Source organism: Branchiostoma belcheri, unplaced genomic scaffold (assembly GCF_001625305.1).
Source record: "Branchiostoma belcheri isolate BF01 breed outbred unplaced genomic scaffold, Haploidv18h27 scaffold1, whole genome shotgun sequence".
Taxonomy (NCBI): domain Eukaryota; kingdom Metazoa; phylum Chordata; class Leptocardii; order Amphioxiformes; family Branchiostomatidae; genus Branchiostoma; species Branchiostoma belcheri.
The window spans coordinates 6,394,236-6,417,868 of NW_017802379.1; the positions used below are offsets into that span (position 1 = coordinate 6,394,236).

At 39.5% G+C, this 23,633-nt stretch overlaps 1 protein-coding gene across 6 annotated transcripts in view; it reads left to right on the forward strand.

Annotated features, from left to right (window-relative positions):
* The window catches only part of LOC109466052 (palmitoyltransferase ZDHHC5-like), a 32,129-nt gene extending 10,022 nt beyond the window's left edge, over nucleotides 1-22,107 (forward strand). The window contains exons 2-13 of one of the 6 annotated variants that reach the window (XM_019763615.1): nucleotides 10,324-10,445; nucleotides 10,976-11,133; nucleotides 11,613-11,785; nucleotides 12,366-12,468; nucleotides 12,965-13,056; nucleotides 13,453-13,576; nucleotides 13,971-14,049; nucleotides 14,525-15,226; nucleotides 15,861-15,899; nucleotides 18,386-18,533; nucleotides 19,033-19,158; nucleotides 19,871-19,973. In XM_019763615.1, coding sequence (XP_019619174.1) covers nucleotides 10,324-10,445; nucleotides 10,976-11,133; nucleotides 11,613-11,785; nucleotides 12,366-12,468; nucleotides 12,965-13,056; nucleotides 13,453-13,576; nucleotides 13,971-14,049; nucleotides 14,525-15,226; nucleotides 15,861-15,899; nucleotides 18,386-18,533; nucleotides 19,033-19,153 — 1,861 coding nt within the window. In that variant the 3' untranslated portion in view covers nucleotides 19,154-19,158; nucleotides 19,871-19,973. Of the gene's footprint in view, nucleotides 1-10,323; nucleotides 10,446-10,975; nucleotides 11,134-11,612; nucleotides 11,786-12,365; nucleotides 12,469-12,964; nucleotides 13,057-13,452; nucleotides 13,577-13,970; nucleotides 14,050-14,524; nucleotides 15,227-15,860; nucleotides 15,900-18,385; nucleotides 18,534-19,032; nucleotides 19,159-19,870 lie in introns of all 6 variants that reach the window. The other 5 variants (XM_019763636.1, XM_019763626.1, XM_019763647.1 and 2 more) reach the window with 5 other exon arrangements.
* Nucleotides 22,108-23,633: the final 1,526 nt, after the last annotated feature.

Below are 23,633 nucleotides of genomic sequence, written 5' to 3' on the forward strand. Positions count from 1 at the left end.
TGCATCGTGCCTTTGAAATAGGGATAACGCCGCTGCAATATCGTTAATATTTACAGATCTGACAACCGGCGCCATTACATCACCACACGCCGCTTTTCCCTCATTGCACACATCTGATTCCTCCCATGCATCATCAGCCATTACCGGATAAGATGACGTGCAGCATATACCATAAAGTAGGATAAACAGTCCCAAGGGGGTCTACCTGGTCATTAGGGCTGTCCAGGAGGATCCAGAGTACTCATTACCTGACAACATGTCAAACAGACAGACACACTAATCATACATGCATCTGCTATTCATTATTCAGAGCAGAAATGTCTGAAAGAAGACCTAGATTGACTACAAAGAGCTTTTGTTTCTCTTTGTTGTTCTGGAGAGGGACTCAGGTGCAATAGCAGGGTACCTGTTGTCCTGGGTCTCCTGTTTAATTGGCACTAGTTATAGAGTTGTTCATTCAGTGTATTTCATTCTTCTGAGCCTTAAAATTTTCTCCAGGTTACAGTTGGGTATTTCAAGTCCTGGTAGCTAGCCAAAGTAACATTACCTACAATTCAATCTGGGATAATGTAGTCACAGCAGCATAATATAATCTGTGCTATATTGTTATAGTTAAAGTGTAACTGTATAGAAATATAATAGTGTAGTTGACCCATTGAATTTGTGTACATTGAATTGTGAAGCTCATTCGTAATTGTATTAAGAAGTGCATGTAGGAGCATATTTGTCCTCTATTATGTATGGAATGAAATTTGACTGTATAACTCAAGGGGCGGTAAGCCTGACCCTTAGCAATTTGGTAATATGCCAGGATACAAGCCAGAACATCCTCAAAATGTGAAGAATAATATTTAGAAATTGTATTTAAAAAACCAGTCTAAATGAAAAACTTCAAAGAAATTACTAGTATTAATAAAATAAAGGGAAATAAAGTAGAAATATAGGATATGTTTTTGCACTCAGGAAAGGAATGTGTTGTTGCCATTTGCCTAGTTTAAAGCTCCATTAATTGCAGGGTAATGTCGAGCTGTCTTGCCTTGCGCATGATTAAACTGTCCTGAGGTTTCCCGTGAAGTAAAATGCATGTAAAATTCATGGCGGTACTCCAACAGAAAGGTCAGATAAAAGATCCCTGTCTTGCGGTACATTAGAGGCCGGTGTTGTGCGTGTGTTCTTGACCCAAAGTAACGCGGCGGCCATGCTTTTCCCCACAGCCAAGGCTTTAGAAGGATCTTATCGGCGTAGCTAGATTGATGTTGGAGTACGTGAACTTATCATTGGTGCTTAGAACATGAATTGCTCTGTAAATTCCCTATAGTAATATTGTGCTGGGCACTCGTGTTGGGGAAGATGGCACAATATACATGTGAAAAAATGATATATAACGTTACAGGCTGGTTTGTATGTTCGCAAGTGGTAAAATTCAGAAATGCTGCTAAAAATAAATTGCTAGTACACTTAATGCAAAATCGCTCTGAGTGTTTACAGAATATATTAGAGCTATCGCAATATGGGTTTTAATAGGGGATAAGCACTTCCAACTAAGGCTATCTACCCAAGGGCCAGATTATATTCATAAGTAGTTTATGTCTCACGAATGCTATCTGCACCCCCAGTGGTTATGAACATATTAAGCCTGATCAAAGTGTACGTCATTAACAGTGATATAACGACATGCCTACGATATCATCCTTATCTAGTACTATTTACAGCATTTTTTGTGGATACTCTTGGCTGTATATAATAAGCTATGTTAAAAGGTCCTCTCGTTAAATTGAAGCAACAAGCAAAAAGCACTTTACGCCGATCATAATTCGTACATAAAACCAGCACGTACAGGCAAGAGTAATTATTTCTCAAGTTCCTTTGCAACGCATATGGAATGCAAGATGAAATAATGCACACTCCATGATTCATAACAAGCTGCAAGCGGTACATATATTCAGGAAAAGTTGAAAATGTATTATATCTTATCGTTCCAGTTATGCATGGGTTGCTGTACCAAGGGAAAGGTTCTAAGTGATAGATGTGTAATATTTGAGAGCCTTCACGGCTGTACCTTGGAGGGTCCACCATGTGAAGATTAGCTGGTAACTGTACCTTATCTGGCTTTTTCATGCACTGAAGTACTCAGTAGGGGACGGCTCTCACCTTGGACAATCCATCGCACGATTGTCATTATGTGTCGAGGGTAGAAACTGCTTGCTACCAGTGCTAGTCCACCAAATACATGTACCGGTATTTGCCTTTGCCAAGAAGGTTATGTTTCTGTTTGTGTATGTACTAGTACATCTTTTTGTATGTGTGTGTGTGTGTGTGTGTGTGTGCGTGTGTAAACACGATAACTCAAGAAGGCTCAGGTTGATTTTCTTGATATTTGGTAGGTTGGTAGGTCTTGATGAGAGCTCAAAATGATTAGATTTTGGGTCCCCTGGCAGCTTGTTTTGGTACTGCAGTGAAACGTCCGGTTTTTGATCTTATGATTTGTTTTAATTTAAAGCTTGGCCATTTTGTATTTGTTCAGTTTTCACAGAGGAGTACCAGTTGTTTCTGACAGACAATATCATGAGAGGGAAAATATGTAGCATAGAAGATCAATTTTGAGTTACATAACCCGTTATGTAATGTTCCAGATGTAGATAACTGTCTTTAATGCATATACTTAATAATTAACAGTACTCATTGAGCTGGGGGGCACTCAAGCGGTCAGTCCAGATGGTGTTTTAGATATCGCATTATTGGAAGTTCAATCAGTAGGGCTTGAAATGCACCTGCAATAGTGCAAATTGTCAGAAAATTTGACTGCAATTTGGAAAGGCTTGCCACAAATACCAAGGCTTAATTGTTAGTATCTATGATGTTGACTTAACCGTGTTATATTGTGACCACAAGCAATTTTTGATCTCGCAAAAGTGAAAATAAGCTACGTTTTTACCTGAAATTTTGAACTTTTTTCTGCAGATTTCAAGCAGAGATCAGGTCCTTTATTTGAAAACCCCTACTGCCATGACTGCTACAGTTGTGTACATTTATATAAAGAAGCAGACTCTAATCTAATCCTTTGGTACTGCTGAAAAATTGGGCTATTTCCTCCTCTCAGTTTTGCCATAATTCATGGAGGTGTAAACATCAAAGGAAGTAAGAAATCTCTGGTTTACAAAGTTTATTTTCAAAAGGGATTTCGACATTTTGTTTAGGAGACTGGAAGTAAACTGTTTATGTCTTTGGTTTGAGCAGGAATTATAAACTAGCTTGCAGATGGGTCCAGTGGGATTTAGACTGTGTGTTAGTTCAGATGATGATTTGAGGTCAGGCTGGGTGTGTGTGACTTTGCTGTTTTCATATTGCATGATATTCAGCGGATGTTAATAATCAGCCTTAGGCCATACCAAGTTAATCTCTTGGATTTTGGGAGGAAGTAAAATTTGAAGGAATAGGCATCCTGTGATTGGTAACAGAAGCCACAAAGTTCAAAATACCAGGCTTTCAAATTACTAAATAAGGTTCAACTTTTGATACATTGGTAAAAATTTGATCAACTAAGAAGACAAGGTCTTTTTTCAGTTGTAGGTGCCAAAATATGAACATTTGGGGGTTAATTCATATCCATATCTTTTTGATTAAAAAAATGAAGCGGGCTAGGCCATAAACCGAGAAATTACATCGGTGCGGCCCGTATGAATGTTTTGTCCAGATTAGGCTTGCTTATTTCTCCTGGGATGTGCCCTGTGTTCTGGTGTCAAAAGAACACCAGTTTTTTCCTCAGGGCTTCATTTTGTACCTGGCCTGTTGATAGTTTGCTGGTGATAGGTTCTGGCCAGTATCAAATATCAGTTTTATCTCTGAGAAAATGGAAAAAGACAATAATTTTTCATAGGGTTGTCTAGTCTTCACACTTCTCTTGTAGCCTGGGTACCATCCTACGTAGTTATCAATGGCTCTTCCTTTTTGCTTGCCAAAAGGCCAGTCTGGCCAGTTTCAAATATCAGTTTTATCTCTGTGAAAAATGGAAAAAGACAATAATTTTTCATAGGGTTGTCTAGTCTTCATACTTCTCTTGTAGCCTGGGTACCATCCTCCGTAGTTACCGTTGGCTCTTCCTTTTCACTTCTGTATCTGTATCTGTATAGCCGGTATAACCGCCTTTCGGCGTAACACACCAGCTAATATAGTGAGTTACTGGCAATGGTGTGATAAAAAATAGAGCCAGCGGTAACTACGGAGGATGGTATCCAGGCTACTTCTCTTGCTCTATCTTGGAAGCCCCTTATCAGAAATATCAGCCCAGAAGCAGGCTCAAACAATTCCAATTTTGCATGGATCATTGCGCTGGCAATTCAGCAGATAAAGTCAGAGAATGGTTCTTCCTGCAGGCCCCCATATAACACTAACATCACCTGACTGAGAATAAAAATAAATGTCCACACACAATCTCAATTTCACTGCTATCAGATGTTGCTGTAACACATGAAGTGAGGCAAGAAAAGTCTTGAAAACTTGGTAAGGGGTTTTCAATGTAGCGTACTCAAAGTGTCTATATTATTTCAGAGAATTCCTAGACATTAGAACACAAATTCCTAAGCAATCTTGCTCGCTGTTTTTACCTGTTCCGCATCAAATGTCGGTAAAACTGCAATAAAAATTCTCACTATTGCCATTGACTCAATATTTAGCAGATAGAAACATGTGGGACAGAATATAATTTATGTGTGTATGTGTGTATACAATGAAATTTACACATTATATTAATTTTTACATCCTATATTTTGCCTCGTCTGTAAGATTGGTCTTGCATTTTCACTATCCAGGGCTGGAAACAGCACCTGCATATGCAGGGTAGTGCAGGTAATATTGGAGCTATGCAGGTATTTCTGATATAAACCTGTACTTGTCCATGTACTGGGTTTATATACTAAATACATACATGTAGGTGAATGTGGATTGTTATTTTCAGTATCTACATTGACTGTTACCACCTATGGAGTGTTAAAAGGTGGTTTCTGAAGAGTTTTCAGTATGATCCATACTTCTCGCAGTCTGAGTGGTGCAGGTAAAATTTGTCTGGTGCAGGTAATTTTCAATGTTACCTGCACCAGTGGAGGTATGCAGAAAAAAAGCATTTTGAGCCTTGATTACCTGAAGTTTTGTCTGTCCTGCCATATGTTCATGTCCCTGTCTGTCATCCCTGATTAACTTTTCATGCAGGTTTAGTCAACTGTCAGCTGGGGTAGATCCAAGTGGTTAGTAATGTTCCCCCTGGGAGCGGCATGCTACATTAGTTCTACAGGTACATGGGCTTTGCATGGTATCAAATGTCGAGGCTTATACTCTTATGGTATGCTATGTCATAGTAATGTACATGGCCATGTACAAATGTACATTCAGTTTCAGTTTATTTATTTTACCAGAAGCTTACACACAGATCATTTGACCTGATTTTCAGGTAGTTCTGGGACAATAGAAATACACAATATGAGAAGTACATGTAGTTCCACATCTTTGGTAATATCACTTGATTTTATATTTCACTCCCTCCTCCCTGTATAGGGCAAAGGGAAACATATTGTTTTTGTTCACTATTCCCCTTGTCTCGCTTGTACTCTTATCTCATCAGACATTTAGACATCAAGTTTTATCTCCAAATTGCATACTGCAGGAATGTCTACAGGTTAGGAACTTCATGTTCAATCTACAAAATCTACAATAAATAAATCTGTACTAATGTCATTTGCCAAAATAGAGTCTGATACGGCAATACATGGAAGATGTCTAATACTGGCAATCTATAGACTTGATAAAGTAGATTATGACATTTAAGTAAAGTGTAAAAGTCTATGATATATATGACCATTAATAAATGGCAGTAATGATAAATGGCCATTAAGGTGCAAATTGGCGTTCTGTACACCGACGGCTTGGCTGGGATTCAAACCCGCGACCTTGCTGTCCAGAACACGGGATTGCTCGCTACCAGACCATAACTCTCCTTTGACTTGATATCATACATCATACAGTCCAGGACTCCACTTACAGAAGGCTTCTCTGTTTGGAAATGAGCAGTACTCCAAAATAATCTGTCAGAAGGAAATTGGACGCCGGTACGGTCTGCGTAGCTGCCAGTCATCCCCTATTGCTGAAGGTCAAGTGGATAAAGGTGTAGGTTATTGATTGCAAAGCTATTATGTAGCCGGCAGACATCAGAACAGTTTTTAGTCTCCGAGCATATCACTGTACAGCTGGAAAATGGGAAAGGAAATCTTGATGTATTTCGATTCATTGAAAGCTCAATTTCGGCTGTTCGTATCAGAGAAATAACAGACAACTATTATGTTCTGTACGTGTTCTGTTAAAAAAAGGTTCAAAAGGGGATTTTGAACTGAACTGAACTGTGAGTGATACAAGTTATACAAGTAGTTTCCCCAGCTAGCTATAGAGCTTTAGAGGCAAGCATTATTATAACAAACAGTTGGCTACAGTTTACTGCTCTGCATTCATACGTAATTAACTCTTACATGTACCCAGATGCTCTCAAATCCTTGCATACAGTGGTAATTATATAATCATTTTTCCCAGTCTTATAAATGTTAATTATGACATTTAAAAGCAGGAATCGAATGTTATCTACAATCTTGACTCGGATATCGTGAATATCAATATTTGGGTCATGGTCATTTTATCGTGTAGATCTGTCTTGTCAGATACTGCGATGAGTTTAGTGGTAAATCGTTGTCCGCGATTCGTTAAGAGCATTTCAGCCTGCTATAGCAGTCATTAAACGCGACAGAATCATGTGAAGTGTTGCTTAATAAACCGCCAGAGGAGCCCTCAACACTGGCGTACAATGGACCTACGGGGCATGGGGGACAGGTTTCTACGGGAATAATTGCGTGTACGCATCAGCCGGCCATCGATTGCCGGCAACACACGGCGACACCGCATTACCTCACCAGCCGCTAAATGGGCTATTGTGTTGCAGATCGGAAAATAGAAGCGCCGTGCTTTCAAGTCCAAGCTGTTGCCCATAAATGGATATAAAATGATCCAGGCAATGGCAGATAATAACTCTGGGCATGATATTGCTGGATATCCCTATTGAGACGGCGCAATTAGCGTTTGAATCCCTCCACGTTGTAAGGAAAGGTTGTTTAGCCGTGAGGGAGTAGTGGTAACATACGGCCAGTGCCTCTTCAAAAGACATGATGTGTACTACATTATCTGTAGCTGTGTGTTATGGCCATGTGCTGTTTTGTATTCCCTGTAGTTCTTATAGCAGCAACTGAACTTAGGTCACAAGGGAAAGGCACATTACTCAATAATCATTAGAAATTATAGTTAGAATGATCATAAATCAATGATGAGACAAAAGAACAAAGTTCAAATTGGCACCTGCATAAAACAAGATATTTGTTTATTTGTTTATTGTTTATTTACCATTTGCACGTATATTAAAAACAATTACACAATCAAATAATAATAATCAAAGAATGTGCGGGGTAGGCCAGAAACCTGGGTGGTTTTTCTAGAGGCCTACCCCAAGCAAAGATAACTTATGACAAAACATATTTAAATGAAACATCAAAATTAAACAATGAAATGATTAAACAATGAGTAATTAAACAAAATCAAGACACAGAAATAATAACTGAGGTGTATAAACTAACTAAAACGAAATTAAACAAAAGTCTTATACCTGTAATTCAGGTAGATTTTACAGATTAAACTGATTAAATAATTAACATAAGAATTAAAACAAAATATTAACAATAACAAGGAAAACAAACAAATCAGATTGTGGATGTACTGGGATTTTGTAGGAAAAAGTTTTTAAGAAGTTTTTTAAATACAGGAGTTGACTGACAGTTTTGTAACAGTTGGCTTAACTTATTCCAGACGATGGGGCCTCTATATGCTATTGAGAATTGTTTTTGTGTAGATTTAGTCTTGATCGGCCTTAAATGGTTATGTTGTCTCGTATTGTGCTGGTGAATGTCTGAGTTGAATGTAAAAAAAGTGTTGAATTGATCTGGTAAACTATTGGTATTATGAACGATTTTATGAACAAAAATGGCTATTTGTAATTTGTTTAAGTCATATACATTTATGATTTTTAGTTCACGAAACAGAGGTGCTGAGTGTGCTGTGAAGTGTGTATTAGCTGCAATTCTAACAAAGTGTTTTTGCAGTTGATAGAGTGGTTTAATTGATGTTGTGTAAGTGCTCGCCCAAATGAAATTGCAGTATGATAGATACGGATATATTAGACTGTAGTATAATGTTATAAATATTCTTCGTGGGAGGAGGGTCTTTATTTTTCTAATGATGCCTATGTTCTTATGAATCTTATTGCAAATCAAATCTATATGTATCTTCCAATTAAGTTTTTCATCTATAAGTATTCCTAAAAAGCGAGTGTGGTTTACTTGATTGATACGTTTATTATTTATATATATGTGGGCTTTTTCTTGTAGTTGAGAGTACAAAATGTAGTTTCTGCCATATTGAATTGAGAATTACATACATCCGGAAAGAATGATATCATTCCATCCTCTGATAATAGCAAAATATCACATAGCACCCACAAAGTGTTTTAGATTAAGATAAAATTTTGATGATAAATGTTAAGGATTTATTTGGGCCAAATGGCAGATAGAATTAATGAGTAACTGAAAGAATGATAGATAAAACAATCTTTTCCAGATTATTTTTAATGACCATATTGATCACTGTCCAATTGGAGTCGTAGTCTACCATATGATTAATATATAAATATAGAATGAAAAATATATAAATAACAATGATATAGATGAACGTAGAAATATACAATTTTATCCATACAAAAATACAATAACAGACTTTGGTAAATTTTGAAATGTTTGCAATAGTTTTTCACTTTTTGCAGTGACACAGTGAATGCATTTTCAATGTATCATACAACTTTATCACAGAATTGCTTCAATTGCTTAAAACTCCTTGACCCCCCCCCCAAAAAAAATTATGTCCTAGCAAAACTAAATGAATTTATAGTATTTACCATAAAAATTTGATAACAAAGCCCTTCAGTCTAAAACTGTTTGATGGAAGAGCAAGTTTTTTAGCCTGGGTACCATCCGGATTTTCGCTACGCAATGCTCGATTTTGTACCCAGGCTACAAGTTTTTCTAACAGCTCAAACTTATTTTCATAGTAGTTTCTTCTTCTCAATAAAGAAAGATTTGGAGCTGGACCAAAAAAGAGCGAAAGCCCCATTTTATGTGAACATTACCTGCCCCAAACTGCCTGTAAGTGGACAGGGTTGGAGAGAGATTGCGGTCTGTGGATATTGGCATCATGTAATCAACCCTTTCCGGACTTGCCCAGATTGATTTTTTGTCTCCCTCCTCAGTCATTTCTCTTCAAGTGGTAAAAATAGTTGTTTTCTGCTGTGATTATAGTACTAAAGTGTTCTGTAGATTTATTCTATGTGTCGTATAGCAATTAAGGTTAGTATTGTTATAAACCATACTGTGTCTAATGGCTTGCATCCTTTAGTTAACCATCATTTTGCCACCACGATCTGCACTAAATTTCCAACACTGAGAGCTTGGTAATATGTTCAAAAGTAAAGTTGTTTGGGCCCAAGTAACACACCCCATAATTGCACATAAACAATGTCAATGACAGCATTGTTAAAACTGTTTGGTTTTACCCCACCTATAAATATGATTTTATATTTTGTATGCTGTCTTGTAGCCTCCTTTTTCAATTTAGTTTGCTGCAGAAAGTCGTTCTGCTGGCTTCAGAGGTGCCAATACATAACCTGCTCACTGGAGAATACCTCATTTTCCCCAGCATAAATAATACATGCAGACCATTAGATTCGTTTAATGTCCTTTTTATGGCATCTGTGCTGTAATGAAATGGTCTAGCACTTCTTCCCTTCAGACATTGACACCGTATGATATTAGATTAGATAGGTTTCCTAAATACAGTATAAAGATGTATCTGTGGACAAGGCAGTAGAAAATACAATTTACCGTGCATTATTAATATTATATCATATAGTCAGGCAACGTTGACCAATGAGAAGCCTCCATTTCCCACTGGTTATCAGGCCGTAACATCATAAGTGGTGAATAATGAAAAAAGTGGTTGGTTATTAGAATAACCAATAACTAATGTTGTCTTCTGTTTCAGATGTGGTCTTCTGTTTCAGATGTGAATACTTACACTGGACGTCTGGAGTGTTATATCAACATCTAGTCAACATGAACTAAAAAAACACTATAAAAGATAGTACATGTACTCATAACAATAAGATGTAAATGTGTTTTTGTTTTGTTTCAGGTGTAAATACTTAACGTTGGAGTATTCCATCGGTATCCCCATCTACCAGGGTATCATCTTCCTGTATGTGCTGGCCAACTTCTTCCTGGCAACCTTCATGGACCCGGGGATATTCCCCAGGGGTAAGAACTTCCTCCTATACTCAGTGCACACATAGTTTTGTATATACAGTCACGTAGCCTAGCATGCTACATGTATGTAATGCTGAAGTAACTGTTGCAGGAATTCTTGATAATTGTATTATACACTTTCATGTATGTTTGCAAGTGCAAGTAGCATAGATCCATATTATATTAGCATAATGCTTGCCATAATAATGTAATAAATCTGTTATTACCTTTCTGCACAAAGGTGTTGTTTCGGGTGTGTTTGTGTGTGTGTGTGTGTTTGTGTGTATCTGTGTGTGTCTGTGTGTGTACGAGTGTGAGTGTGTATGTTGCTACAAGTGTTTCAAAGGGAACAACAAAATTCAATTTTTGGATGTTTGAACCCTGAATCCTCTTCAGGTAGTGACAGTAAAACCTGTCCCTTTCTAGTAGGAGAGAGATTGGGACTAAAGCAATTAAATTGTAAGAAGAATTTGGGTCCACATGTCCAAGAGGTAACTTTTCTTGCAGGCTTGAATGTAAAAAGTAATACAATTTCTTCTCAGTGGAGGAAGACGAAGACAAAGAGGACGACTTCCGTGCTCCGCTCTACAAGAACGTGGAGATCAAGGGCATCACGGTGCGCATGAAATGGTGCACCACGTGTCACTTCTACAGACCCCCCAGATGTTCTCACTGTAGTGTCTGCAACAACTGTATAGAGGTCAGCATTTACATTGCATCTCATAGTCAAACCTCATATGTTGATAATTATTATCGAATGTTGATATTGTTACAAGGTAGATTATGAAACGTATCCAACTTTTAATATGTACATGTATAATGAAATGAAATGAAAATATAATATGTAAAGACAACACAGAAAATTTCAATGCCATTCTTCTTAGAAAATATGAATAATATCAGAATTATTTTGGAAAGAATTTTCAGCAAAAGATGTTGTTGTAAGTGGCACACCAGTACCACTCCAAAATGTATCAAAGTTGACCTTACCAATTTGTACATGTACACTCTTGTGTCCTTCCTGATTCATGTAGTTTGTGTAGATTTTAGTAACCACTGATTTTGCCAAGGTGCCTTCCTTGCTTATACATTTGTAATCCCTCTAGTTGAGCTTTAGTTTTACACAAGTCATGTTGACCTCTCTTAACAGTAAGCTTAAGGTGTTGTTTTGTGTTTCAGAATTTTGACCACCACTGCCCCTGGGTGAACAACTGTGTGGGGCGCAGAAACTACAGGTACTTCTTCCAGTTCCTGTTATCTCTCACCATCCACATGTTCTCAGTCTTCACCTTCAGTCTGGTCTACGTGCTCAACCACAAGACAGAACTCACCAGCGTGGAAGTCATTGCCTCGTATCCTTCTTTGTACAAGTCCTTGTTCTCCCTAGTTGATAGTTTTTGCATTAGTCAACGCAGTAATGACAGTAAGGTCGTGTGGCGTAGCTGTAGTGGGTTAAGCTCAGAACCGAGAGGTCCCGGGTTCGAATCCTACCTTGTCACCCATCTTTTGCCCTTGGGAAAGGCACTTAACACAACTTTCCTCACTTCACTCAGTACCTAGCTTCGGTTAGGGACGTCCCTCGGATAGGACGTCCTGTGTTTGGGGAGAGCCACACCCCACGCACGTTTAAGAACCCACCACACCTTTCGAAAAAGAGTAGAGGCATGCCCCGGTGTGCATGGGTCCAAATACTACTATCTGATGATTCACTATGGACTCCAGGAAGACTAGGGGTCTATTCCGGTGTGAGTGGATCAAATGTTACAGTTTAGAGTAACACAGTTTGTATCTTCTGTACAAAACTGGTGTGTTAAGCCTAGTTACAACTTTTTTTTTTCAATTGTAATTAATGGGTTTTGTGTAGCAACAAGAGAAGGTAGATACATGTAATACACTGTAGAACTGTTGTGGCTCCTTAACGAGCTGACACAGTATGGCAGTGATGGGTGTGGTGGGACTGACGGTAGTTCCAGTGGTGGGGCTGGCAGGTTTCCACTGTGTACTTATATCAAGAGGACGAACAACAAATGAACAGGTACTACACATTTCTCCTTAGTGTTAAAAATCAAACAAATTGTTATACAACTACCACATACCGAGTGCACCTAAACTGCTAGGTTTACACAAATCAAACACACAATTTGAAACATCTTTTTGTCTTCACTTATTTGCACATCAAACAATAGTTTGTTCTTATAAACCTGCCTTGCTAACAAGTCTCCAGTGTCACTGACAAAAGGTAGTGGATGCTACCTGTAACGTCTGACTGTTTACAAAATCATATCCAGTTGCTTGAGTAACTGTTTTTTGGTAAAGCATCTGTTGATTGTATGAATGTAGGTTTGGTAGCATAATATTACATTTGAATGTAGCATGTATCACCTTTTGCAAATTGTCTTTGCAGTGAACTTCTATTTCACTAGTTGACATGCCTACATGATTGTATAAGCAGAATCTAGTAGAATCTAAATGAAACTTAATTGGAGAAGCAGGGAATTTCCTTTGGTAACCAGTGTTTTTGTATTTTCCAGGTTACAGGAAAGTTCCGTAGTGGCCATAACCCGTTCTCCCGAGGCTGTTGGGGGAACATCTGTCACACCCTGTGTGGGCCCACCTATCCCAGGTACTACAAGTACAGCCGGTATAACTGCCACTCGCATAACACACCAGCTTCACAGGCACACGACGCTGTGGCAGCTGACTATAGTACACCGAATGACTTGTTACACCAAACCTTTGCACTAACATTGTTTAGTCTAGCTATCTTGTGATAATGCCCCTACTGTACATGTACTTTGTGGCAGCAAGTTACTGTACAGTACTCTAGTTCTAGGGAAAAACAAGTTTTTGAACACTCAATCCTTCGTTGATAACTCTGGCACTTGAAAGCATGACTGTTGGTCATCTGGTCAACAGATATGAAGACATACAAACGTGTACATGTTGTGTTTCTAGCTTGGAAGTATTAAACCTTATGAAAAATTCAACAAGTGCAACAAACAGATTGCTGTGTTTGCAGGTACGTTGGTCGTAAGGCCCGGACAGTGAACGTGCGACCCCACCAGTACCCAGTCATATCAGAGAAGGAAGTACACCTCAGTCTGGGCAACACAAGTCTCATGAAAACATCACTACAACAACAGGTAACAACTTTTATCCCAACAACACACAGATTCTTTGTGCTTAAAGGCTTCAGCAAGAGGACAGAAATAAAAACAGAAGTCTTGGATGAAAACTTGAACCTGACTAAAAGGCATTCTCTCCTTGAAACTCTGTATACTGGGACACATTTGATATTCCTGTTCAGAGTCAACATTATTTTCAAATTCAAAGACTAACTAATTAAATCGGCGTGGTCTAACAGGTAGTGAAAGACAAAATTGCCAAACCTAATTTTGGCATTAATGAATCAGTTGCTGGTTACCCTTTTCTGGAGGGTCATGTGTTTAGAATTTCGTCTGTAATTGCTCATCTGACTTGCATGTGGAACTGTGTAGTCATGATTGTCCTCATTTTTAAACTCTGTTCCTTTTTCAGACAAGCAATAGCATCATGCAGGATGGGAACCATGTTTCTATGGCAACCCCAGGCAGATCAGACTTCCCTCACAGAGAAGGTAGGTTCCAGCCTTACGTTTACAGAGCCCAGTACGTCGGCAGAACGTACTGCACCTGCGCGAAACCCGTAATGCATTGTGCATAGCACTTAGGCAGAATGTCTCATATAAAGTCGTATTCACGTATATAAGGTTACAATTCCGTCTGTAGTTTCTAAGACTTTTGGTGTTATGTCATAAAAGATGTCCTCTGCATCGCACAAAATTCTGATGCAACAGTGACCAAGAATCTAAAGAAAACTGTGAAAAATCAGGGTTTCGCGCAGGCGCAGTATGTTCTGCCAGCGTGCTTCAGAACCCTACAGTTGACCTGGTCCTATCTGTGATACCGGTATGTGTGAAGGGGCCCTCATGGTAGCCAAGCCTCTCAGATGAGGTTAATAGTTTTTTTTTAGTATGTAGGGATGTTTGTTAGGAGGTTACATAATTTCAGACTTAGAAATTAAGACTGTAATGGAATTTCATGTTGTTGCAGAGAAAGACCAAGCACAAAATGGGAAGTTTATTTTTGAGATGAACAGCCCGACTTCCCAGGAGCGGGCGTACCGCACGCTCCCCACCTCACAGAGCGCCGCTCCGCTGCAGGAGACCGTCCTGGGCTCGCCGAACAAACCGCCGCACCCGAGCCACAGCGACACACGGCTGGCGTCGCTGGACAGATGGGAGGGGCGGGGAGGGGGGCGGCGGCTGCCCAGGAGACCCGACGATCATGACGACTTCAACAAGTCCCGGAACACCTCCACGTCTTCGCTTGGATCGCGGGAAAGGATAATGTCGGCTGGCCGGCATAAAGAAGCGGCAAAGGAGAGGTGGCCGAGACGGCAGAGGAGTACGCCGTCGATAGGCCGGGAGCCGGAGGACCACGATCGCGAGAGAACGCCGCACCACAGCCGCGCGAACACGCCCCACCACAGTAGAGAACCCACGCCGACGCGGCAGGAACACTTCCAGGCCAGGCCGGCATCCGGGCTGTACGATAACGTGCCAGAAAGTGAAATGCCAAAACATGGACAGGACGCCAAGCTGGCGGGGGCGCCGCAGAGGTCCCCGTCGTACAAAGCGGCGGCGGCGAGAGAAGGGTCGCTGGGTTCCCCCGGTAACGAACGCGTTGTAGGGTCCGAAGCGCGGAAGCCACCAAGGCATAGAGGTGGGCCGGGGCATACACCTACTCATAGAGGTGGGCTTAGTCTGTGTGTTCCACAAGGTCCGTGTACAGCGCAACATGTGAAGATCAAGCAGGGACCACTCAGGTTGCATGTTGGTGTCACAACACGCAAGACATGTATACATTAGACATTATACATGTACACCCTCCAATCCTCATGGTTGCAATGTGCAAGCCTTTCATGCTGCTAACCCACATCAAAACCCAGCAAGTCAACTGTGTAGTCTGTAAACACAGATTCATTAAACCATTCCTTGTTAGAATATTACGTATAATTGAAACTGACATCAAGTCATACATTTTGGCAAAGATATTAAGATTAATGAGATATTGGAAACTGTGAAAGGAATGTATGACTACATCCCTTTTTTCCAAACAAGCTTGATGCTGAAGACTTTTCCAAATTTTCAAAATGGAGAAAAGCAACTGGAAGAACTGCTGCTGCGATATTTGCGTCTTGTGCTGTACCGTATTTTGTATTATAGTAGTCCAACTTTACTGCTAAGACTGCTTCCCATGCCCATCTCTACATGCTGAGAATGGTTTCACACATTTGGCATATCAATTTGCTTTTTTTGTTGTAAAATCTCACCTTTTTCATATCCGCTCACTTTAATCTATCTCTTCATTGCTCTTTTCTGCTCAGTACCTCACGATGTCTACGTCTTTCCTCAGCAGTTCATCGGTATGTCTCATTACTTCTCAGATGGATGTGCGTACTTACACGTGTGTCCGCCCGTCCTCTCGTTTTCTCTCACTGGCTTTCCTTCGTTCTCAAGTTTTTCTCTTCCACTGTTTTCCCTGCCATGGTGCTTGTTGAAGGGATAACTGCCGTGACTGCTGTCTTTGTTAACATGCAGCTTCAAACAGTTCGTAAAATACTGTTCGGGACGTTAAGTTGCCAAGACATGGTGGATGGAGTGGAGTACCCCTTCTCTTAGTTTTTCTAGTATCTGACATTGTTGTTCTGACAGTTAAGCTACATTGTACTAAGAAAATTCAGTTTTACATGTAACCTTGTAACCAGTAGAGAACCAGTAGCCAAACAGTTACTTCAGTATCCTAAAGGTAGACCCTATGTGTAATTTGATACATGAAGATGAACAGCTCTTGATCTTTGCTGAGGTGTAAAAACATTTAAAGGTCATGCTTCCCTCAAGGTACAATCCACAAGCTTTCAAAATAAACATCCACTGCCATCTTCTGGCATAGTCATATATCTGTCGTACCATCTACATGTAGCTCAGTGCCCCACAAAGAACGCTAAGTTTTCAAACTCCATTATTGAACAAATAGTTTGTTTTTAACCCCTAGCAGCACCCTTTGGTACTGCAGCAATACTTCTGATGCTGAATCTTAGGGTCACCTCTAGAATGTCATTTTGGAGACAATGAAGGCAGCAGTTACTGTTATCCTTCCAACAAATACCCGAGTACTGTATGTCTAGAGGCAAACTACATGTGTGTGTGTTTATTGTAGTAGAAGATTTAATTAGTAGTGTGTAGATCGTACACTGTGCGTTCTGTTATGTACGTGAACTTAACTTTCGTCAGACTTTACTGTTCCTCCAAACTTCCTTTTGTCTCGATTCTGTCTTGTACTCCGTGTCTTGTATTGCAGTAACTCTGATTTTGTAAGGGAAGTCCTTTGGCATGCAATAATGTTAGCAGGGGCCGGCACCCACAGTAAGTGTTGTCGTGTTTCTACTTGTCCCATGACTGAAAAGTGTATAAAGCTGTTGTTCTCATGATCAAGCACCAGTTTCGAAGCACCATTTCCCCCCTTTAAAGCACGGTTAAAGCTTTTAAACATGGGACTGTTGAAATGTGATCCCTGCAATTTTTTCAAATCAGATGTTAATATTAATAAGTGTTTACCACATCTACCCTCTGTACAAAGTCAGTTTGTGGTCTAAACATAATCATATCTTCATCCCTTGTCACTCAAAGTGGTGAGACCCTTTTCTTCCCTTACTGTTCTACAAATATGATCAATCATAACTGCATGTTGGCTGCAGTACAGTGACATTCTGCACGATGGCGCCTCTGCCTGATACGCATCATTTCAGTTGGTCCTGAATCCCCTCTATGCATTCCAGTCATGATGCAGTCTTCAATACAAAAGTATCTTTCAGTATTTTCTAGGTTCCCTTGGAAAGCAACTCCCTTCTATTTTTTCTGACTCAAATCATAACATAATGGAATATTTTATGATACCCCTTGAATATGCATGTTGTATTATGAGGCATTTATTTGATTTCGAAAATTGTCCTGTATCATATGTCCATAATAAATCCTAATGCATCCAGTAAAAATATAACAAATTTGTAATGTTTCTTTAAAAAAAAAACTTTTTGTTTATTTGTTTTCTTTTTCATGTTGTGGGACAATCTAATGTGGTAATAGCAAAGGACAAGAAGGATGGAATTGATAATTTGGGCATTTAAGATAGAGATCTTTTTAAGAAAATGTTTCTCTGTAGCAGTGTTCTAGCCAGCCTGAATTTTTTTTCCATCATCTCAATTTTATTTGATGTAACATGTCGAACAGCCATGCTACAATTCAAAGGGACATGCTTCCCCGGAAATTTTTAAACCCATAACCCCCTGAAACACTATTTCCTGCATTTTGAGTGGCAAATTCTGCTGGTAGACTAAGCTTAGTTTAATGACATCTCTTTCTATATTTAACACACCAATTTTTGTCTGTCAAAGATGACGGATTCGGCAAAAATTTTGTCTGCAGTGAGTGGCAAAATTCCATCAAAAACGGACGCTGGTTAGAACACTGATCCCTGTCCTGGTAACTTTCAGAATGAGGAAAAAGAAACCAATGACACTGAGTAAAGAGACTCTTTTTACACAACCAAGACTTAGTCTTTTATTCAGCCGATGTTTCGGTGACCATCTGTCACCTTCCTCAGAGCAATTCTGACTGGTTCACATTGCACTGCAGCACAGGTGTCGCTGCTATAGATGCATTCCAAAACGTACAATATTTACATATCTACACATATGCATGATTACACGGAAAGGGAAAGACTTGGTTGTGTAAAAAGAGTCTCTTTTCTCAGTGTCTTACCAACCTGATGAAACTATTCACAGACAACCAATGACACAGATAACAGCAGGAGACAGGAGTTACATGTTGTTGTTTGTTGTTTATCTCACAGCGACGGCGCGGAGTCGGGAGGGCAGCAGGGATTACGGCAAGTCTCCACAAAGTAGCAGGTCGGTCACGACCTTTAACCTCTCAGGGTCAGTAGAAATGACGGACATCCCACAAGGTCAGAGTTCACGGAGGACGCCTGGTAAACAAAGGTGGGTAAAAAATGAATTTCTTCTAGATTGTACAATATTTTGAAACTGACACATTCGTTCTTTCATCAAACCACTCATGATTGCTTTCATGTTGGAGAGAGAATTCTATATCCCACTCATGTCATTTACATGAATTGTAATTTCATTGTAAAGGCACCCAAAGTGATTTCAAAACTGGATTTTCAATTTCCTGGTCATTTTTTTTTAATCAGCCTATCCCAGACAGGTTTCATATTATTTTTGATTTGCCGCCCTGAAATTGCATTGGATGCCTTTAAGTTAACCCTTCAAGTTTAAGTTTCTTGTCTTGCATCATTATCTAATACTTGTTAGGCTAAATACAAAGACTGTATACTCAAACACATATATTTTAGCGTCAGATGAGGTGAACATCATTCAATCATCCTATCACAACCATGTCCATTTTACCAAATGATGAGAGGGATGTTTATGATTGCACTACTAAATGTAAACACATTTCCAAACTTCATCTCACCAGTCCTAAACATAAGTGGAAGGGCCCTGACTACATTCCAGGGACCAAAGTTCCATCTAGTGAGGAAGATTCAGAAGCGGAACTGCACACCACTGACAGTGACATGGAAGAGACAGTGTTGTAGCATATGTGAGACGATGGGGTCAACTCTTGGGTGCAGTTCTTGCATGAGGTGACAGGTGGCAGCATTGCACTGTGGTACAGGGGATATGCCGTCCTGCAGTCACTGCTCTGTAGATAATGCATTTACCAGGCTCACATTGATCCTCATCATTTTTTCAGCTCACTCAACCCAGTACTGATATTTTTGCTACCTCAAAGCCCTATGTTGGACAGACTATGGTGACTTACAATTGTATAATTTTGGTTTTGATGCGGTGGCATTTTCAAAGTTGTGGTGAGATGCTATAAGTCAAAAACAATCTATTTTATTTCAGTATATATAATCAACTATGATTTTGATTTTGCAAGCAAGAAATTTACTATCTAACGCAGTTAGAAGAGGGGTACAGTACACCTGTAGTGTTGTACTCTCTTGGTAGTCTTATGCCTGCTGGCTAACCAGGCATGGAGCAATGGTGTTGGGTGAAGCTCTGATTGGTCGATTAATGATGCTGTTGCCATGGCAACAGATGGGTGATGTGGCTACTAAGAATAGGATCATATTTCATGATAGTTGTGTCTTGGGAAAACTGACCCATTCTCATTTGTTCAGCTTTCAAAACCAATTTAAAAGGGGAAAATTTTACTCCATCGCACAAGTATCATGAAATACAGCTTAATCACACAACCTGTTTATGTGCATGTTATTTAGAACAATTTGTGTTTTTGTTGTTGACAGGGAACACAGTTCAGAAAGGAGAAAAGGGAGCTACACCAACGGAAGTCCTGTCATCCCCAGGGGCGCCTACAGCAGCCCCAACTACGAAGTCTCTGTATAGAAGTAGAGCAGGAAAAAAACTCTTACAACTTTTTATGGTCCTTGTAACTGATAGATACTACAGTCCGTTAAAGCAGCATGCAGTTCCTGCAGCAGTTGGCAGGTAGCGTTGTTGTAGTTGTTAGCAGTTTTATAAGACCAGGGATTTTCTTACTATAGGATCTTATGGTTGACCAGAACATATCTGTTTCAAAAAGTAAGACATAAAAAAGGGTTTGTAGGGTTTTCATGGGCAGAGACAGGATTTCTCAGACGAAGAAAAATGTACAAAAATAATATTTATTGCAAAATATGGCAAACCAGCTCACCAGCAAAAGTTATGCTTTCAACAATACATACAAGAGCCCCCCTCCCCCAATCCAAGGCCTCCTTGGATACAGAACTAAAAGTAAATGGTCAATGCATTCAGTCTTTTCCAAAACTGTACAGCAAAACTATTTTGTCATTTGCTCAGTCTCACAAAGTCACTTCTTGAAAATCAGTATTGCAATTATTAATATTTCCTATCTCCAGGCATGTTAGAGATTTGGGAGTATATTTTAGATTTTTGTAAAGAAGAAAAAATGTGTTTCTCATTTTGGATCAGTACAACTGAACTAACCAGGTGTTTCCGCCAGTATTTGTGAATGGCCATTTTACATACTGTTTATATAACTGACAAGCAACACCAATTGAATTACATGGCTCTTTGTACACTCTACTTTTTGCTCCAAATTCCCAATACAGCTTACAAGTGAATACATGTACATAGCAGCCAAATATAGTCTTATTTCTGACAGAAGGAAAGCATTTTGTGCTCTTTTCTTACATGTTTTCTTTTTAAGGGATTTTGAAATTTTTTTTTAGGACTTATTTGTTAATACTGAGCTAGTACATGTACTTTGTACAATTTTCCTTTTACTGAGTTTATGACATTTTCCTCTTTCCTGATTGATTGGTTTTCTGTCAGAAAAATCCTTGACCATGTAATCCAATTGGTACAGCTGTAACAACATTTCCGAGGCACATTTCACGGCACTATTTTTGTACTCATCACGAAATTACATATTCTTCCAAAGAAACAAGAGTTTATCAAATGTAACGGTGGCTATTTATTGCAGACTATTTTAAGTTTGAAGGAGTTTCAGTCATAAATTTGACTTTTGTGTTAAAACATGACTGTATTGCTAGAAAGCATTTATCATTTTACTTTGACGAATTTTATCACATACAAGCTTGTGTACTTTGTAAACCATTGATGCCATATGGTAATGGCTTGAAGCATAGTGGCCAGTTCATGTACTAAAGTATATTTATTACTATATGTAAAAAGGTCCAACTGGCTGTGATGGTATATTCAGGGGTTTTGAATACCTCCACGGATATGGAGGAAATGTTCACAATTCAGTGAAACGTGGGAATTTTAAAGTGAATCCTACAAAAATTAGCTCTAGATCTCCCATATATAGGAGTTGGGCAATGCCAAGATAGCTTGTCGTTCATTGATAAAAGAACGAATAGCCAAAATCACTACAACATGAGGACTGTTGCTAGTGCCCCATGATGATGTAGTTTGTAAATCTTGGTCCGTAGTAGAGGCCAAAGTTCACCTGGGATCAAAGGTGAAGGTCATAGGTCACCTATGTGGAGGTCAGAGGTGACCACCAAGGTGAAAGGTGACTGGGGATCAGAGGTCAAAGCATTTTAGTCTTGAGGCAAAATGAGCTTTTGTGAACCAGACAATCCAGCGAATGTTTCAAATTGTAATTTTTATCGTCCTCTTATTCTAAGTTATTGTAGCGTTTTTTGCTGTATGTATGTACATAACCACTATTTTTGTAAATAGCTTTGAAAGACTGCTGAAATGTGTCAACACGTACTTAAATGTTCGGAAGCGTTGTTGCATTAGTGTGCAAGAGTACTAACGTGGTAGCAGGCGACGCCCAGTTCGGAAAGACGATGTGGTGCCACTTTGTATGTTAGACGCCAAATGTAATTCATGAATGGATGTGGATATGTACAGTTAAAGTCACTTTGGAAAAGAATTTGAGCAACAACTTGAGCTGTCAGTGGTTGTCTCTTCTTGTGACAGGAACAGATGTGAGGATGTTGTAGTTGCTGACATCAGGATTCTCACCAGGCTGTTTCAGTGTAAGGACCCCCTATACTGTGATTTGGGACCCCCTATGCTGTGATTTAGCCCCCTGCACTGTCCTTTGATCAGCGTAGGGATTCATAAATCTTTGAAAAAATTAAGATTTGACTTCAGAATTAAGCTATAACAGAGGGAAAACAGGAGTACAAAAATTGTCCCTCAAAAGGCAGAAAATTATGTCTCAGAGAGTTTTAGAATTTTTCGGGGAGAATACCAGACCCCTACTGTGGTCTTGTCTTTGGGATTGGATGCACAGCTTGTGCCGCAGAAAGTTGCCATTCTGTACCTGACCCCTACACTGTGAAAAAATGCTGGTGAGAACCCTGCTTGACATGCAATCCCTTGAGTGAAGGAAAACAAATGACCAACCAACCTTCCACAAGAAAAAAAACTATTCTAGAAGAAAGGAGGAGGAAGGAAAAGCCCATCAGCACCCCACAGTAAGGCCAAATCAATCTTCACTTCAAGATTTCATTGAATATTCGCCTCGTAATATGTTGGGTCAATGACTGGGCTCTCTGTTGTTGACCCGTGGAGATTCTCTATATCCAGTGTTCAAATGCGTGAGCACTTGTTGGGAAAATACCGCCCCATGGGCAATCTTAATGTCAAAACATAACTGCCGACTGACCATGCATACAAATACTGAAATGAAGACGGTTTATGAATACAGTCGAGGCCTCGCCATAGAAAATACATCATATTTGATGGCTACTGGAATGGTAGACTCAATGTGTATTCATTGATTTTGCCATACATTATATGCGCGTGGGAAAAAAATGTCCTTTTAGAACAGCTACTGCTGCTGTTTTGTCTCAAAGTGCCCAGAATGGGGAAATAAAGAGAAATCTTTAAGCAGATGCACGGTTTGTTTTTGTACGTACTTTGCAGCATTGTGTTTTCAAAGTCATGAATTTTCTGCCTAGGATAAAAGGTCTTCACGTTTTGTTTGGAGAAAAACACAGGTATCATTTAAAGATGAATGCCAAAATCGGGCATCTCAGTTCACCCATGACGGTGATACCATGGCACGACAGCTGACAGATTTCCATTTTGTAGGCCAACGTCCTCCTCAATCAATTACTTCTGAATCTGTGAAGGTTACTCCTTTGCCCTCTGGTAGTCGGCCATCTCATCACGGCACATCACAAGCGTCAACTTCGGTTACGACCGCCCGCGGAGATCTGACCACCGTAGAGTTAAAGGCATCCCATGCAAGTTCAGGGCGGCAAAACTTGGAGTATCCTGAGTAAGGCATACGGTACCACATGAGCACATTTGAAACAGTATTTCATACTTCAGGCATTTAAAACTGCAGAAACAAGTTGTTCCTTTGTGTTTGTATGATTGATTATTTGTACCCTCTGTTTATATTATTTATTGTCATTTGCCACGATTGATCATTTGATTAATCTGTTTTATTTTGTTTAATCTTATTGTATTCCATGTTGTCCAATGTGTATGTTCTGTTGGGCTACCTTGGAAATCAGTCTTTCAGAGACTGAAGGTACCACCCAACTGTTTTAAGAG